This window comes from Lithobates pipiens, unplaced genomic scaffold (assembly GCF_037356315.1).
Source record: "Lithobates pipiens isolate NorthernLeopardFrog02 unplaced genomic scaffold, aLitPip1_a1.2 Scaffold_24, whole genome shotgun sequence".
NCBI classification, from domain to species: Eukaryota; Metazoa; Chordata; class Amphibia; order Anura; family Ranidae; genus Lithobates; species Lithobates pipiens.
Genome location: NW_027507786.1, coordinates 25,523,584 through 25,542,957, shown reverse-complemented (window position 1 = coordinate 25,542,957; position 19,374 = coordinate 25,523,584). Strand labels below are relative to the sequence as shown.

Genomic DNA, 19,374 nt, shown 5'->3' with positions numbered 1-19,374 from the left:
TTATCCAGATACACTACGTCTACGGGCCTTCCTTTATCTAGATACACCACGTCTACGGGCCTTCCTTTATCTAGATACACCACGTCTATGGGCCTTCCTTTATCTAGATACACCACGTCTAAGGGCCTTCCTTTATCTAGATACACCACGTCTATGGGCCTTTATTTATCTAGATACACCACGTCTACGGGCCTTCCTTTATCTAGATACACCACGTCCACAGGCCTTCCTTTATCTAGATACACCACGTCTACGGGCCTTCCTTTATCTAGATACACCACGTCTACGGGCCTTCCTTTATCCAGATACACCACATCTACGGGCCTTCCTTTATCTAGATACACCACATCTACGGGCCTTCCTTTATCCAGATACAGCACGTCTACGGGCCTTCCTTTAGCCAGATACACCACGTCTATGGACCTTCCTTTATCCAGATACACCACGTCTACGGGCCTTCCTTTATCCAGATACATCACGTCTACGGGCCTTCCTTTATCTATATACACTACGTCTACGGACCTTCCTTTATCCACATACACCACGTCTACCGGCCTTCCTTTATCCAGATACACCACGTCTACGGACCTTCCTTTATCCAGATACACCACGTCTACGGGCCTTCCTTTATCTAGATACACCACGTCTACGGGCCTTCCTTTATCTAGATACATCACGTCTACGGGCCTTCCTTTATCTAGATACACCACGTCTACGGGCCTTCATTTATCTAGATACACCACGTCTACGGACCTTCCATTATCTAGATACACCACGTCTACAGACCTTACTTTATCCAGATACACCACGTCTACGGGCCTTCCTTTATCTAGATACACCACGTCTACGGGCCTTCCTTTATCTAGATACACCACGTCTACGGACCTTCCTTTATCCAGATACACCACGTCTACAGGCCTTCCTTTATCTAGATACACCACGTCTACAGGCCTTCCTTTATCTAGATACACCACGTCTACGGGCCTTCCTTTATCTAGATACACCACGTCTACGGGCCTTCCTTTATCTAGATACACCACGTCTACGGGCCTTCCTTTATCTAGATACACCACGTCTACGGACCTTCCTTTATCCAGATACACCACGTCTACGGGCCTTCCTTTATCTAGATACACCACGTCTATGGGCCTTCCTTTATCTAGATACACCACGTCTAAGGGCCTTACTTTATCTAGATACACCACGTCTACGGGCCTTCCTTTATCTAGATACACCACGTCTATGGGCCTTCCTTTATCCAGATACACCACGTCTATGGGCCTTCCTTTATCTAGATACACCACATCTACGAGCCTTCCTTTATCTAGATACACCACGTCTACGGGCCTTCCTTTATCTAGATACACCACGTCTACGAGCCTTCCTTTATCTAGATACACCACGTCTACGGGCCTTCCTTTATCTAGATACACCACGTCTACGGGTCTTCCTTTATCTAGATACACCACGTCTACGAGCCTTCCTTTATCTAGATACACCACATCTACGGGCCTTCCTTTATCTAGATACACCACGTCTACGGGCCTTCATTTATCTAGATACACCACGTCTACCGTCCTTCCTTTATCCAGATACACCATGTCTACGGGCCTTCCTTTATCTAGATACACCACGTCTACGGGCCTTCCTTTATCTAGATACATCACGTCTACGGGCCTTCATTTATCTAGATACACCACGTCTACGGGCCTTCATTTATCTAGATACACCACATCTACTGGCCTTCCTTTAGCCAGATACACCACGTCTATGGGCCTTCCTTTATCTAGATACACCACGTCTATGGACCTTCCTTTATCCAGATACACTACATCTACGGGCGTTCCTTTATCTAGATACACCACGTCTACGGACCTACCTTTATCCAGATACACCACGTCTACGGGTCTTCCTTTATCTAGATACACCACGTCTACGGGCCTTCCTTTATCTAGATACACCACGTCTACGGGCCTTCCTTTATCTAGATACACCACGTCTACGGGCCTTCCTTTATCTAGATACACCACGTCTACGGGCCTTCCTTTATCCAGATACACCACGTCTACGGGCCTTCCTTTATCTAGATACACCACGTCTACGGGCCTTCCTTTATCTAGATACACCACGTCTAAGGGCCTTCCTTTATCTAGATACACCACGTCTATGGGCCTTTATTTATCTAGATACACCACGTCTACGGGCCTTCCTTTATCTAGATACACCACGTCCACAGGCCTTCCTTTATCTAGATACACCACGTCTACGGGCCTTCCTTTATCTAGATACACCACGTCTACGGGCCTTCCTTTATCCAGATACACCACATCTACGGGCCTTCCTTTATCTAGATACACCACATCTACGGGCCTTCCTTTATCCAGATACAGCACGTCTACGGGCCTTCCTTTAGCCAGATACACCACGTCTATGGACCTTCCTTTATCCAGATACACCACGTCTACGGGCCTTCCTTTATCCAGATACATCACGTCTACGGGCCTTCCTTTATCTATATACACTACGTCTACGGACCTTCCTTTATCCACATACACCACGTCTACCGGCCTTCCTTTATCCAGATACACCACGTCTACGGACCTTCCTTTATCCAGATACACCACGTCTACGGGCCTTCCTTTATCTATATACACTACGTCTACGGACCTTCCTTTATCTAGATACACCACGTCTACGGGCCTTCCTTTATCTAGATAGACCACGTCTATGGGCCTTTATTTATCTAGATACACCACGTCTACGGGCCTTCCTTTATCTAGATACACCACGTCTACTGGCCTTCATTTATCTAGATACACCACATCTACGGGCCTTCCTTTATCCAGATACAGCACGTCTACGGGCCTTCCTTTAGCCAGATACACCACGTCTATGGGCATTCCTTTATCTAGATACACCACGTCTACGGGCCTTTATTTATCTAGATACACCACGTCTACGGGCCTTCCTTTATCCAGATACATCACGTCTACGGGCCTTCCTTTATCTAGATACACCACGTCTATGGGCCTTCCTTTATCTAGATACACCACGTCTATGAGCCTTTATTTATCTGGATACACCACGTCTACGGACCTTCCTTTATCTAGATACACCACGTCTACGGGCCTTCCTTTATCTAGATACACCACGTCTATGAGCCTTTATTTATCTAGATACACCACGTCTACGGACCTTCCTTTATCTAGATACACCACGTCTACGGGCCTTTATTTATCTAGATACACCACGTCTACGGGCCTTCCTTTATCTATATACACTACGTCTACGGACCTTCCTTTATCTAGATACACCACGTCTACGGGCCTTCCTTTATCCAGATACACCACGTCTACGGACCTTCCTTTATCCAGATACACCACGTCTACGGGCCTTCCTTTATCTATATACACTACGTCTACGGACCTTCCTTTATCTAGATATACCACGTCTACGGACCTTCCTTTATCTAGATACACCACATCTACGGACCTTCCTTTATCTAGATACACCACGTCTATGGGCCTTCCTTTATCTAGATACACCACGTCTACGGGCCTTCTTTTATCTAGATACACCACGTCTACGGGCCTTACTTTATCTAGATACACCACGTCTACGGGCCTTTATTTATCTAGATACACCACGTCTACGGGCCTTCCTTTATCTAGATACACCACATCTACGGGCCTTCCTTTATCTAGATACACCACGTCTACGGGCCTTCCTTTATCTAGATACACCACATCTACGGGCCTTCCTTTATCTAGATACACCACGTCTACGGGCCTTCATTTATCTAGATACACCACGTCTACGGGCCTTCATTTATCTAGATACACCACGTCTACGGGCCTTCCTTTATCCAGATACACCACGTCTACGGGCCTTCCTTTATCTAGATATACCACGTCTACGGACCTTCCTTTATCTAGATACACCACGTCTACGGGCCTTCCTTTATCTAGATACACCACGTCTACGGGCCTTCCTTTATCTAGATACACCACGTCTACGGGCCTTCCTTTATCTAGATACACCACATCTACGGGCCTTCCTTTATCTAGATACACCACATCTACGGGCCTTCCTTTATCTAGATACACCACGTCTACGGGCCTTCCTTTATATAGATACACCACGTCTACGGACCTTCCTTTATCTAGATACACCACATCTACGGGCCTTCCTTTATCTAGATACACCACATCTACGGGCCTTCCTTTATCTAGATACACCACATCTACGGGCCTTCCTTTATCTAGATACACCACATCTACGGGCCTTCCTTTATATAGATACACCACGTCTACGGACCTTCCTTTATCTAGATACACCACATCTACGGGCCTTCCTTTATCTAGATACACCACATCTACGGGCCTTCCTTTATCCAGATACACCACGTCTACGTGCCTTCCTTTATATAGATACACCACGTCTACGGACCTTCCTTTATCTAGATACACCACATCAATGGGCCTTCCTTTATCTAGATACACCACGTCTACGGGCCTTCCTTTATCTAGATACACCACGTCTACGGGCCTTCCTTTATCTAGTGTGACATTGGGGGAAGTTTAACTCAGTGGTAGATGCCTTTTCAGTAAGTTCACATCGAACAGGAACTTTTGTTTAAGGGCATGGTAGCCCACTTTTATTAAAAAGGAACAACATAAAGTTCATACATGCACTTGGTTGCCCACACAGGGGTTCTTCTGCCAAAAAACAATACATGAAAAATGCCAAGCCACCTGGCTCTCTTCAGCAGCACTGCCACCTAGGCTTTACAATTCAGCCCTCTTGGCCTTATAACAGGGTTCCCGCACAACTACTGCACCTCTTTTCAGTTTCCTTGCTGCTCAGGCCTTCCCCTTCAGGCTCTCATTTGTCTCAGATGCGCACAGCTTTAACACACACAGTGTCTATCTAGACAGCAGCCCCTCACTGCTCTGATCCTCAGACTTGGGTCTCTGGCTTTCTCTAGTGCACTCTCTGCACTCTCTGGAGACCTCCTGTCTCTGTTTTTCAGATGGAGAAGTGTTGGGAGAAGAGGACTTGCAGCTCGTTGTCGGGGACGGTAAGAACTTGTATGATGGGAGTACTTTATGCTGCTATCAGGGGATGGGATTGTAATTCTGCAGCTGCTGTCATGGCACATCCTTGGTCATGGCAATCGTCATCCGATGGTTCTCATCTCTTTATAGAGAGCAGGGAATTGTAGGCTCTTGTTTATTTTCTGGACCCGATTTCCCTGATTCTCCTGATTTTAATGGACCCCTCTGTCTGTCCTTCCCTCCCGCACAGGTGACGGTCACCTTCCACGATGTGGCCGCCTGCTTCGAGGAAGAGGACTGGGAGCTTATGGAGCAATGGCAGCAGGATCTGTACCGGGATGCCATGAAGGAGATTCACTCTGCTTTGCACAATCTGGGTGAGTGAGGGGGCACGAGGGCATGGGATGGTGGGGGGTGGCAAATGTAGAGGAGGGAGAATACAACCTCACACGTACAATGGTTTCTGAAGAGCATTTGGCAGACAGTGGAGAGGTATTTCATCACCTGCTTGCCATCTGCTTGAACCCCTTGGACTCTGTAAATGCATTGTTATGCTACGCCCGCTGAAAGCGATAAGGGGGGGTATACCTTCTGTTGCAAAATAGATATTTGCCAGCACACCGCGGATCGACGCAAAGTAGCGCCCAAACGGATAGTTTATTGCATGATCATAACAGAAGGAGAGTGCAACATTTCGGAGTCACGCAGGACCCCTTCGTCAGACATGTGATCATCGCGTGCCTCCGAAAAACATGGGTGATGTCTGTATCATGTGATCTGGCTAGCTCTGAGGACAAGAAACGGTTTTCTCTCCAGCATAAAAGACACAACTGAGCATGTGCAAGTTGGCTGGCTTTCCCCAGATAGACATTGCAAGGAGGGGGAGGATCTATGCATACAGGATCAAACAGCCCTTTTTTACACAATGTAGAGGATTAACCCTTTACGTTCCACAGTGAGTATAACAAGCATGCTATGACGTGTATATACAGACCGATTTTACTGTTGTGGGTTTAGTAATACTTTCACGGCTGTGTGTTGAGTTATTTTGAGGGGACAGCGAATTGACACTGTTATACAAGCTGTACACTCACTTCTTTACATTGTAGCCAAGTGTCATTTCTTCAGTGTTGTCACATGAAAAGAAAGAATAAAATATTTACAAACATGTGAGGGGTGCACTCACTTTTGTCATAATGTAGATTGTGTTCTCCCTGCCCCCCCCCCAGGGTACCGGATCCTCAACCCGTATCTCCTGGTGAAGATCGAGAAACACAGAGAACGTTTCCGGAACAACCACAGCCAATCAACAAGTGAGCTCTGCCCCCCTCACTGTGACATAGTTCTGTGTTTTGGTCAGTCCTTACACTTTCTTTCACCAGCTTGTGTTTTTTAAAGAGCTAGTTCACCCCCCCCAACAAAGAAAATTGTGTACACACACCTTTTGACAGGAAGTCTGTGATCTTCTGCATAGTCTAGGACTGTATATGGAGATGGGCACTATCTGTCTCTTTGTGTCCCTTTTACTGATACTGGCTTAGGCCCCTTTCACACTGGTGCGGGAGCGGTTTTAACCCCCGCTAGTGGCCGAAAAAGGGTTATAACCACCCGCAAATTGCCGCTGCAGCGCTTTCAATGGGCAGGAGGGGTGAAGGAGGGGTGTATACACCCCTCCTTCACCGCTCCAAAGATGCTGCTTGCAGGAGTATTTTTAACGTCCTGCCAATGCACCGCTGCAGTGTGAAGCCCCCGGGGTTTTAACACTGGAGACACAGAAGCGGCTGTTTCAGGGCGCTTTGCAGGCACTATTTTTAGTACTGTAATGCCTGCAAAGCGCCCCCCCCGGGGGGAAAGGGGCCTTACTCATAGAAGGACTTCTGTAAGGACATTTAGGGACAGAGCAGTGAAAGGTTAGAGCCTCTGCCTGGTTTTATTTCTTTTATTCCTTCCTCTACTGGCACCTTATTTATCAGGGTGGGGAAAGTTATCACTAGGGTAATATTTCCAGTCGTGTATTGAGACTGGTATTTTCCTCTCATTGGACAGTGATGGCAGATGGTGGAGTTTGGCCATCATATCAGGAAAACTCACACCCTAGTAATAAAGTGACAGTAAATCAGGGTCATAAGCCCCATACACACTATCAGATTTTCTGCTGGATTTTATTTATTTTCCTTTAGATTTACCAAAACCATATAATAAGGTCAAACCTGTAGGAGTTTCAGTGTGTATGCAACCAGGCAGGCCCTTGTACTATATGGTTTTGGTAAATCTGAAGACAAAAATCAGCAGAAAATCTGATAGTCTGTATGGATATAGAAGGGGGACTTTCTGACTAATCACATGCGGTCATATAGGACAGTGTTTCTCAACTCCAGTCCTCAAGGCGCCCCAACAGGTCATGTTTTCAGGCTTTCCAATATTTTTCACAGCTGATTTGATCAGTTTCACTGCCTTAGTAATTACCACAGCTGGTTCATTTGAGGGAAATGCTGAAAACATGACCTGTTGGGGCGCCTTGAGGAGTTTAGTTGAGAAACACTGATATAGGCGACCAGACAACACCCCCCCCTTTCCAAATCCCTACTACTTGTGTAAAGTCTAAGGCACAGCTGGAGGGGACTATAAGCATGCCATGGCAAATATAATGCAGCTTGTCAAGTCAAAGGGGCTGCTCTGCAACTGCAAGCCCAACGTCTGGCTCGTGTTTGCAGTGCGCAGTAAATTGCAGCAAAATGCAACCACGCATCCGGGAGGCAGTCCTATGTGGTTCTGGCCAGCCTCTGATCCACCACATATTGCTTTTTCAGAGAGACGGCCGCTAGCCTTTGGCCAGATGTTTTACTTTTGTTTGTTTACAATTGAGTAAAGTTATATTTAAAAAAACAAAGAAAAAAAAAACCCTTTTAATAGCAAACATGTCAAACGTGCCTGCTTTGTGCACTGAGGTCCTCCTCTTCTCGGGTCCCCCGCTGGCATGCCTCCTCTTCTCTAAATGAAGTGCCTGCTATGGGGGGGATATGTGTGTGTGTGTGTAGGCGCTCGCTCGCTCCTGAGCCCCACTCTGTATGTCTATTAAACACACAGAACAGTGCTCGGCCCCGCCCCCTCCTCATTGCTACTTGAGCTGTGAATGGCTGACAGCAGCGGGAGCCGTTCGGGAGGCAGAAACCCTGCAGAGCAGCCGCTCTCATGCATATCGCTGGATCATGGTCAGGCAAATGTTAGGGAGGGCTATAGGGAAGTTGTATACTGAAGGTGTACACTCAAAGAGACTTAAGGCTGTAATTGGTGCTAAAAGCTGTGAATACTTATTTACATGGGATTTTCTCCCTACGTCTTTCAGGACGGCACCTGGAGAGAGCGCAGCTCCACCCACTTTCCCAGGAAACACTGCAGTCAGTTTTTCTTTAAAGACCGGACGCTTCCACCATGGCCTCAGTTGTAGTGTTTCCTCCGACATGGTAGAAGCGCTGCAGGGGTGTGTATAGTTTATATAGGGTTTATAGTTCTTATGTGGTGAAACTTTGTGTATTATAGGGCCCATTCCTATAATATTATTTTTTTTTATTATTTTTTTTTTGTGATTCAACTGGATGGACTTGTGCCTTTTTAAAAAAAAATATATTTTTTTTTTTTCAACCTATGTATTAAGTTTTTATAGTGTAGAGCTCATACCATATTTGGACCCATTCCAGAGACTGGGCATCACACTCTAGTTGACTGAATTGGTATCGGATTCCAGTTTATACTGTGGAGCTCACACTCTATTTGGACCTGTGCTAGAAACTGGACATCACACTGTACAGTAGCTGACTGAATTGGTATCAGTTTCTATTTGATACCATGGAGCTTACACCCTATTTGGACCCATTCCAGCAGCTGGACATATAACTGTCGCTGACCGAATTGGTATCGGATTCCCGTTTATACTGTGGAGCTCACACTCTATTTGGACCCATTCCAGAAATTGGACATCACACTGGAGCTGACTGAATTGGTACCAGTTTAGAATGTGGAGCTCACACACTATATGGACCTATTCTAAAAACTGGACATAACATGTATTTGAATTGGTATCAGATTCCAGTTTATAATGTAGAGCTCACACTCTATTTGGACCTGTGCTAGAAACTGGACATCACACTGTAGCTGACTGAATTGGTTTTGGATTAATTTATACTGTAGAGCTCTCAGCTCACACTCCCACATTCCAGAAACTGACTGAATTGATATTGGTTTCAAGTTGATACTGTGGAGCTCACACTCTATTTGGACTCATTGCAGAAACTGGACATCACACTGTAGCTGACTGAATTGGTATCAGATTCCAGTTTATACTGTGGAGCTCACACTCTATTTGGACCTATTCTAGAAACTGGACATCACACTGTAGCTGACTGAATTGGTATTGGATTCCAGTGTATACTGTGGAGCTCACACTCTATTTGGACTCATTCCAGAAACTGGACATCACACTGTAGCTGACTCCCCTACAATTTTGCATGGTTTTTAATATGTATTTGTTTCCTTAGAGAGGTCGGAGAGGCTCAGGAACTGGCCACCAGAGACCGTTCTCGGAGGCGGAAAGGTATTGTTCGCCAAATCAAACCTGTTGCTGCACTGCATGACTTTGACCAGAACAAACAGACTGAGCCCAAAGAGAACGAGGTACCGTGTGTCTTCTCTGATTGTGAGGTCAGCTTCTCCGGGGTACAGCGTTCCTTCCCCTTGGAAGAAATTTGTCCCTACTTGTCACCAGTGAAGGGTTTCAGGGAAGACGCCCCCATCGGTTTCCAGGAGCGAGGACAGGCATTTATTCTGTGCAGTGTGTGCAGCAAGACCTTCTGCAATAACTCCAGCTTCCAGGTCCATATGCAGAGCCACACAGGAGAACGGCCTTTTAAATGTACGGACTGTGACAAAAGCTTCATCCGCAGCTCTCACCTGAAGATTTACCTGCGTACCCACACTGGAGAGCGCCCCTACAAGCGCACCGTGTGCGAGAAGAGCTTCCATGACAACTCCAGCTATGCCCGCCACCAGCGCATTCATACAGGAGAGAAACCTTACCAGTGCTCCATCTGCGGGAAATACTTCCGCAAAAAGTCCAACCTGAAGGACCACTACAGGACGCACACTGGGGAACGCCCCTACAAGTGTCAGCACTGCGACAAGAGTTTCCACCAGAGGAACCATCATGCTGACAGCTGCTGAGCGTTCTGCAAACTTTGTTGGGGGTGGGATGAGAACACCCACCTTTCTCCATCATCGAAAGGCTCAGGATTTTTGGAGGCCTTCATTCTTCTCCCCCCAAAGGGTCATGTTTCCAGCCCCTGAGGATTCTGGGAATGGCTGGGATGAAGACTTTGATTCAACCCTCCAAACACCTTTCCAGCTGTTGAGTAGCTTCTTTAGGAAGAGGTTTCCTGTCCGCTCCCTTTAACAGGTTATATTTTCGGTCTCTGAGGATTCTGGGAACTCTTGGGGAGAAATCTCTTCTCCATCTCCTCCTAGGCCTTGTTTCTAAATGTTTGGGCGGTGCAGGTGAAAAACCTGAAAATACGACACAAAAGAAAAGAGGGAGAGTGACTTCTAAATGTAGCAACAGTTGGCCACTCACATGTGCCCCTTCATGATGAAACCACTGGCACCTGTATCCTGTGCCCATCTCCTTGCTGATGGTATTGGTGCAGCAGACCTGGTACCGGCGCCTGACTGGCCTCTCTACTATCTCCGGAACCACACTGGAATGCAGTGGTCCATTGGGCAGGAAGTAGCGTCACAGTGACGTGGCTTTACGAAAAGAAGTGTGCGTACTCTGAAACACGTAGCCATGCTCTGCTATCCTCCCACCATGACATCACTTCCACCCCGATGGACCACTGCGTTCCAGCGGGGTTCCGGAGATAGTAGAAAGACCAGCTCTGCTACACCAATACCGCCATCAGGGAGACGGATACAGGATACAGATGCCAGTGGTTTTCTTATGAAGCGCGTGTCTTTTATGCACACATGTGAGTAGCCAATTGTTTTTAACCAATTGCTACACTCAAAATGCGCTCTCCCTCTTTTTTTTCTTTTGTGTCACATCTACAGAGTCTGTTTCTAACACTCGAGTCAGCCGCCATAACTGTGGCCGGTATTTTTGGGGCTATTCCACCAGAGACATTATGATTGGACGTTTATCTTTATTTTAATTACCATTATTCTTTGGCTGGGGGTACCTACCTGCCTGAGTGTGCCATGCACTTGTCTTGTTTTATGCAGGTGAAAAAGTGTCCACTCTGTCCCTGGCAGGCCGTATGACTGGTCATAATGGGCTTCAAAAGAGTGAGTGATCTCCATAGAACCTGATAGATGTCACCGGTCAACAGCCAGTACTAGGCAGTGATTACAAATACCAGTCACATTGGATGTTCTCTGGTGGCTTCCATTGCCCAACTCTTGAAAAGGGTGTTAATCTGAGGCAAGGTGTATGGGATGGTACCGATTCTCAGAGCTGGGCGACGGTGGCTACCTATAGGGGTTAACCAAAACTTCAAAGAGCAAAATTATGACCCTGGGGAGTGTAGGTCTTTTTATTGACCACTGTGGGGTTGATTAAAGGCAAATGTGCACTCTGCAAAGTGCAATTGCTCCAAGGTTTAGTAGATGAGGTGAAGCTTCCCTTTTGCAAAGAAAAATTAAACAAATACAGCATTTTTGCTTGCACATGATTGGATGATGGAAGTCGGCAGAGCGTCCCCCTCATTTACTAAGCTCTGGAGCAACTGCATAGTAGTAAATCTCCTCCCCAGAGTTCAGGTATCATTCAGATGATGCGGGAATGAGCCATACACAGCTCAAGAATAAAACAGCCGGGAAGAGCAGAGTATGCAGAGAACAGGCTGTATAGCGAATGAGAAGATTTATACAGCCAGGCCATTACTAAATAAGAGGCAGATCGAGGCTTCTGCAATGCTGGAATGCCAGGGGGCCCTTTTTGGCCTGACGGAGGTTATAGACTTGAAGATAGAATCATATTTATATAGCATTGTCTAGGAGTGTGCACTTTGTCTATTGGGGTGTCTTGTGTTCTTCAAAATATCTGGGTTCAGGGTTCCCAGCACAGTCACCCCAATGTCCATAGTAGCTTGCGCCTCTAAGATGCTAAGTGCCCCCTTGTGGGTTTATTTTGTGCAATACAATTAGTCTGTTCTGAGCAATAATCATTGAACATAAGCTACATTCTCACAGGTGATTCTATTTAACACACATAAAAGAGTTTACTAAGCACTTGCCTGTAGTGGGCTGGTGATTAAAGTGTGTTACCCTTAAAATTGATCATTTAACGTGGTAAGAAAGGCTTAAGGTTTTATACCTTCATGCATTCTATGCCTAAAGGTAAAAAAAAGTCTCTGTGCAGCCCCCCCCCAGCCGACCTTAATACTTACACGAGCCCCATTGCAATCCAGCGATGTGGGGTCTCCACTTCCTCGTTGGCTGTCAATCACAGCCAGTTAGCCAATGAGAAGAGAGAGGGGTGTGGCCGAGCCTCAGCTCTGTTTGTGAATGGAATCGCAGAGCAGCGGCTCAAGAGCAAGCCTGCCTGGGTGCCCCATAGCAAGCTGCTTGCTCTGGAGGCACTCGGCAGAAGGGAGCGGGCCAGGAGCCAAGAAGGGAGTCGTGAAGAGGACGATTGACGCTGATCTGTGCAAAATCACTGCATAGAGCAGGTACGTACAACATGTTTGTTATTTCAAGAAAATGCCTTTAATATAGAAATTTTTTTTTTGCTTAACCACTTGCCGCCCGGCCCAATAACATATTGACGGGGGCAAAGTGGTTTCATAATCCTGATCGGACGTCATATGACGTGATCAGGATTATGAGCCACTGCGCGCCCCCGGGGGCGCGCATCGCGGCGATCGTTGTTGCGGGGTGTCAGTCTGAAGAGTCTCCGACGTGATCAGCCGTGTCCAAGCCCACCTGTGCCACCTATCCGTGCCACATATCAGTGTCCATCAATGCCACCTCATCAGTGCCACTTCATTGGTGCCCATCAGTGCCGCCTTATCATTGCCCATCAGTGTAACCCCATCGGTGAAGGAGAAAACTTACTTATTTGCAAAGTTTTGAAACTGAAACAAAAAAAAAAACATTTTTTTTTCAAAATTTTCGGGATTTTTTTATTTGTTTAGCAAAAAATAAAAACCACAGAGGTGATCAAATACCACCAAAAGAAAGCTCTATTTGTGGGAAAAAAATGATTAAAATTTCATTTGGGTACCGTGTAGCATGACCGCGCAATTGTCATTCAAAGTGCAACAGCGCTGAAAGCTGAAAATTGGTCTGGGCAGGAAGGTGTTTAAGTGCCCCCCGGTATTGAAGTGGTTAATAAAGAAACATAAAAATGTTCATTCTTTGTGCTGTTTCACTTTTATTCTAGTTTACCGATCAGAGTTACAGGATACTGTCCCAACGCATGGCCTGCCTGTAGTTCTGTAATCAGTTTGCTGCCATGCACCTTTCCCATCCCTGTTCATGGCCAACGCCCTTTGGACAGAAATCCATGGGAAAGTTTGTATGAAGTCCGATCGTGTACACTAAGCAGTCATGAAATTGAGCCCAGGTTCACACTGATGTGCGTTAGAAATTGTTCGAGTTCATGTGAATCTGCACAGTTTCAAACCGGTGTTCTGTCCAAAAATGTCCGCCTATCGAATAGTGTCCGCTGTGTACTGCGCAGGCGCAGTGCGGAGCACAAGGAGATTCGGAAAATCTCCAAAGATGAATGGCACCTGTGCCGTGAGTCCAGGTGCAAGCCCCACCATCCAAGTGGACATAGGGCTGCACATATTAGAGGGCCGCTCACCACGCTTCGGGCACGGCCTCGCTTTGCTCGGCTCTTTTTATTCTAACTCTATGTCCACTTGGATGGTGGGGCTTAAACCTGGACTCACAGCGGAGGTGCCATTCATGTTCGGAATCTGCTTTAATATTTGTCAGATGTAGCAGTAGCCCGTAATAGGTGGCCAGTGGAAGGAGGAACAGTGCCCCATCACTGGTGGCCAGTGGGAGGAGGAACAGTGCCCCATCACTGGTGGCCAGTGGGAGGAGGAACAGTGTCCCATCACTGGTGGCCAGTAGGAGGAGGAACGGTGTCCCATCATTGGTGGCCAGTGGGAGGAGAAACAGTGTCCCATCACTGGTGGCCAGTGGGAGGAAGAACGGTGTCCCATCACTGGTGGCCAGTAGGAGGAAGAACGGTGTCCCATCACTGGTGGCCAGTAGGAGGAGGAACAGTGTCCCATCACTGGTGGCCAGTAGGAGGAGGAACGGTGTCCCATCACTGGTGGCCAGTGGGAGGAGGAACAGTGTCCCATCACTGGTGGCCAGTGGGAGGAGGAACAGTGTCCCATCACTGGTGGCCAGTGGGAGGAGGAACAGTGTCCCATCACTGGTGGCCAGTAGGAGGAAGAACGGGGTCCCATCACTGGTGGCCAGTGGGAGGAGGAACAGTGTCCCATCACTGGTGGCCAGTAGGAGGAGGAACGGTGTCCCATCACTGGTGGCCAGTGGGAGGAGGAACAGTGTCCCATCACTGGTGGCCAGTGGGAGGAGCAACAGTGTCCCATCACTGGTGGCCAGTAGGAGGAAGAACGGTGTCCCATCACTGGTGGCCAGTGGGAGGAGGAACAGTGTCCCATCACTGGTGGCCAGTGGGAGGAGGAACAGTGTCCCATCACTGGTGGCCAGTGGGAGGAGGAACGGTGTCCCATCACTGGTGGCCAGTGGGAGGAGGAACGGTGTCCCATCACTGGTGGCCAGTGGGAGGAGGAACAGTGTCCCATCACTGGTGGCCAGTGGGAGGAGGAACAGTGTCCCATCACTGGTGGCCAGTGGGAGGAGGAACAGTGCCCCATCACTGGTGGCCAGTGGGAGGAGGAACAGTGTCCCATCACTGGTGGCCAGTGGGAGGAGGAACAGTGTCCCATCACTGGTGGCCAGTAGGAGGAAGAACGGGGTCCCATCACTGGTGGCCAGTGGGAGGAGGAACAGTGTCCCATCACTGGTGGCCAGTAGGAGGAGGAACGGTGTCCCATCACTGGTGACCAGTGGGAGGAGGAACAGTGTCCCATCACTGGTGGCCAGTGGGAGGAGCAACAGTGTCCCATCACTGGTGGCCAGTAGGAGGAAGAACGGTGTCCCATCACTGGTGGCCAGTGGGAGGAGGAACAGTGTCCCATCACTGGTGGCCAGTGGGAGGAGGAACAGTGTCCCATCACTGGTGGCCAGTGGGAGGAGGAACAGTGTCCCATCACTGGTGGCCAGTGGGAGGAGGAACGGTGTCCCATCACTGGTGGCCAGTGGGAGGAGGAACAGTGTCCCATCACTGGTGGCCAGTGGGAGGAGGAACAGTGTCCCATCACTGGTGGCCAGTGGGAGGAGGAACAGTGCCCCATCACTGGTGGCCAGTGGGAGGAGGAACAGTGTCCCATCACTGGTGGCCAGTAGGAGGAAGAACGGTGTCCCATCACTGGTGGCCATTGGGAGGAGGAACAGTGTCCCATCACTGGTGGCCAGTGGGAGGAGAACAGTGTCCCATCACTGGTGGCCAGTGGGAGGAGGAACAGTGTCCCATCACTGGTGGCCAGTGGGAGGAGGAACAGTGTCCCATCACTGGTGGCCAGTGGGAGGAGGAACGGTGCCCCATCACTGGTGGCCAGTGAGAGGAGGAACAGTGTCCCATCACTGGTGGCCAGTGGGAGGAGGAACGGTGTCCCATCACTGGTGGCCAGTGGGAGGAGGAACAGTGCCCCAAGTACTAGATATAAGCTACCAGAGGGCCACAGTTTGAAGACCACTACTCTAGAGTTTCTGCAGAATGTTGTATGCATCCGATAGGCAGGAGTTCTGTGTTGATGGAAATGTCTTGTGAAGAGAGAATGACCAGATTGGTGTGAACTATCAGAAAAGTACAGTAAATAATCGCTACACATGGGGTGATCAGAACCTCATCTCAGTATGTACAATACATGAAATAACTGAAGCTGGTTCTGAAAGAAAAACCACCTTCCCCAGTACTAGTATAATGTGCCTAATAAACTGCTTAAAGAGGACCTTCCCATACCCATAATGCGGGGGCTGCCCATATGAAAATCCAACAGATTTCCTGAAGGGCTCTGCCTGGCCTATAGAACCCCATTTCCCGTGAGATCCATACATATACACACACACACACACACACACACACACACACACACACATATACACATATACACACACATATATATATACACACACACACACACACACACACACACACACATATATACACATATACATTTTTTTAAATTGTATTTTAGTGTAAATATGAGATGTGAGGTCTTTTTGACCCCAGATCTCATTAAAGAGATCCTGTCTTTTTTTTTCTATTACCAGGGATGTTTACATTCCTTGTAATAGGAATAAAAGTGGCAATAATTTATTTTTTAAAAACAAGTGTAAAAGGTAAAATAAGAAAATTCTTTTTTTTTTTTTCCGCAGAAGCGAGCGCATACGTGATCAGCGCCTGCATATAAAAACAGCGTTCAAACCACACATGTGAGGTATCGCCACGATTGTTAGAGGAAGACCAATAATTCCAGGCCTAGACCTTCTCTGTATCTCAAAACATGCAACCTGTAGAATATTTTTATTTTTTTAAACGTCGCCTTTCCACGAGCGGGTGCAATTTTGAAGCAACATTATTTTGTGTGTGTGTATTTTTTCCCCAAAAAAGAAGTGTGCGTTTGTAAGACCGCTGCGCAAATACCGCGTGACACAAAGTATTGCAACAACCGGCATTTTATTCTCTAGGGTGTTCAAAAAAATAAATAAAAATGTATAACGTTTGGAGGTTCCAACTAATTTTCTACCAAAAAAAACAAAACAAAAAAAAAAAAACAGTTTTTAAGTTGTAAACAATACTCAGAAAGAGGCTCAGTCCTTAAGTGGTTAAAGTGTTCTTCTAGCCAAAATGTGTTTTAGTTTTAGGTGGAGCAGGGAAAAGGGTAAATGGTTTGCCTTTATGTCCACAGATCTATTGTCAGTAGTTACATCAGACCAACCAAAGATGGCGGCTGAGCTCACAAATGATATTGCTGGAGGGGAAACTTGTCTGTTTTCAACCTCACCTACTATGTCATTTACCATTTAGGGCAGTGTTTCTCAACTCCACTCCTCAAGGCACCCCCAACATGTCTCGTTTTCAGACTATTATTTTGCACAGGTGATTTGATCAGTTTCAATGCCTTAGTAATTGCCACAGCCGTTTCATCTGAGGGAAATCCCAAAAACATGACCTGCTGGGGCATCTTAAGGACTGCAGTTAAGAACTGCTTTAGGGCACAGAGGTACACTGAAAAAAATAAACACACTTTTGGTGCATTTTCCAACATGCTCCTGTAAAATACAGGCATATCACTCAAAGTGCACCAAAAACGGCATTCCCCATTGACTTCAATGAGAAGGTGCGTTTTTTTGTGCACTTTTGAAACAGGGCTTGAATAATACTTTTTTTTTGCATTTTACATTTGTTTTTTGTGGGACACACACACACACAAACACACACACGAGCATTTTTTTTATTTTATTTTTTTTAAATAAAAGTTAGACTAACTTCACACAGAAACATTGACAAGCTTGGAAAGTGTTTTAATAATTAACATCTACAAAACATGAATATAAAACAAGACAAACAGGAAAGAGGGAATATAAGGACAATGAAAGAGCCAACAGACAGTTTAAACTCTCTTGTACTGGACATCAGTTTTAAAAAGGCACATTGACTGTAATGTTTACCTGTTATAGCATGAGGCTGTAATATATTCTCCAACCTGAAGGTGGCACTATGCCATAACTTCAGGCTGGTGTTTCATCAGATATGGCGACCTGCCAGAAAGTGTAACGGAAGTGATGTTCCGTCGCTGCCATCTTGCTACACCTCGCACTCGTCCAATGTAAGGATGAAGTGAAAAGGAGATAAGCGAAAATCTGGTTACACCCACCAGAGTTTTGCATTTTACACTTTTTAATAGTAAACTGAGTTTATATAGTGATACACAGTACTTATAACTATGTGTGAATGTTTACATGTTGAGTTTTAAAAGCAGCAAACTTCTGACAGATTGACAAACCTGCAAGATCAGCACGCATGCCGCAGCTTTTACAGTTCAACATGACATCGGTAAGTCGAAGTTGTATGTACTGCATTTCACTATATAAAGTCAGTTTACTGTTAAAAAAAAAAAAAAAAACACGTGTAAAATGTAAAACTCTGGTGGGTGTAACAAGATGTCCCCTTACCCTCTTCTCACTGTATCCTTACTGTGGAGGTGTACGGGGTGTAACAAGATGTCCCCTTACCCCTTCTCACTGTATCCTGACCGTGGAGGAGTACGGGGTGTAACAAGATGTCTGCTTTCCCCCTTCTCACCGTATCCTCACTAGGGACAAGTGCGGGGTGTAGCAAGATGGCGGCGACGAAACGTCACTTGCGTTACACTTTGACGGTTCGCCTAATCTGACAAAACACCAGCAGGAACCTACTAAAGACTAATCATCTTCTGCTATGAGCTCCAGGCAGCCATCTTGGAGAGGACAGCAGGCCGTGCCTACAAGCAAACTCCCTCCAGCTTTTTTCTTTAATACTTCTAGTAGGGCAGGAGGAACAGGTTCTATGCTATGCAAAGGCCCAAAAAGTATCTTCCTTGGTCTGAGCAGCCAATCAATGTCTCAGATTTACAAAGAAATCCCAACCATGGCTCAGAACTAGAAGTATCTGGCATACAGCAGCCTGGTAGGACCTTAGGGCAGCTTACATAAGTCAATAGGTACTTGAGGGCTGTTTGCTGCAGTTATGTGTAGAGAACTGCAAAGGGGTTGCTGGAGGTAAAGTGGGAAGTAAACTCTCCATTTACACTTTCCCCCCATATGAAAGTGCACCTTGTATCACGTTTAGGTTTTGTACAAATCAAACCCTACCTCCAGCACCCAAACACCCTTGTAATACCTGGTTGCCACAGTTATTCTAAAATAAAAGCTGGGCTGGGCATGTGCCTTATAGGATGTGACCATGATGGATGGGGGCAGCAGAAGTGTCTTCAGGAAGACTCAAAAAGGTGGCACCATCATTGGCTAGAGGTAGGTTTGTGTGCCTCAGTGCTATATACAGCAAGGCCAGCAATACTTTCACATTGGAATGACATACATGATGTCAGGGACCTGCTACGTGGGACATAACTGCTGAGTTTACTTCTAGCCTCATATGGCAGCATTAGTACCTCTGATG

At 46.8% G+C, this 19,374-nt stretch overlaps 1 protein-coding gene across 3 annotated transcripts; it reads left to right on the top strand.

Moving 5' to 3' along the window:
- Positions 1–4,578: 4,578 nt before the first annotated feature.
- LOC143929736 (uncharacterized) lies at positions 4,579–13,457 on the top strand. Of its 3 annotated transcripts, XM_077453728.1 has the most exons (4): positions 4,584–5,080; positions 5,308–5,434; positions 6,287–6,370; positions 9,593–13,457. In XM_077453728.1, the coding sequence occupies exons 2-4, from the start codon at positions 5,373–5,375 to the stop codon at positions 10,272–10,274; spliced, it is 828 nt and encodes a 275-aa protein (XP_077309854.1). In that variant the 5' UTR covers positions 4,584–5,080; positions 5,308–5,372; the 3' UTR covers positions 10,275–13,457. The 3 variants fall into 3 exon arrangements, with proteins under 3 accessions (XP_077309855.1, XP_077309856.1, XP_077309854.1); XM_077453729.1 differs by having other exon boundaries at positions 4,579–5,434; XM_077453730.1 differs by lacking the exon at positions 6,287–6,370 and having other exon boundaries at positions 4,583–5,080.
- Positions 13,458–19,374: the final 5,917 nt, after the last annotated feature.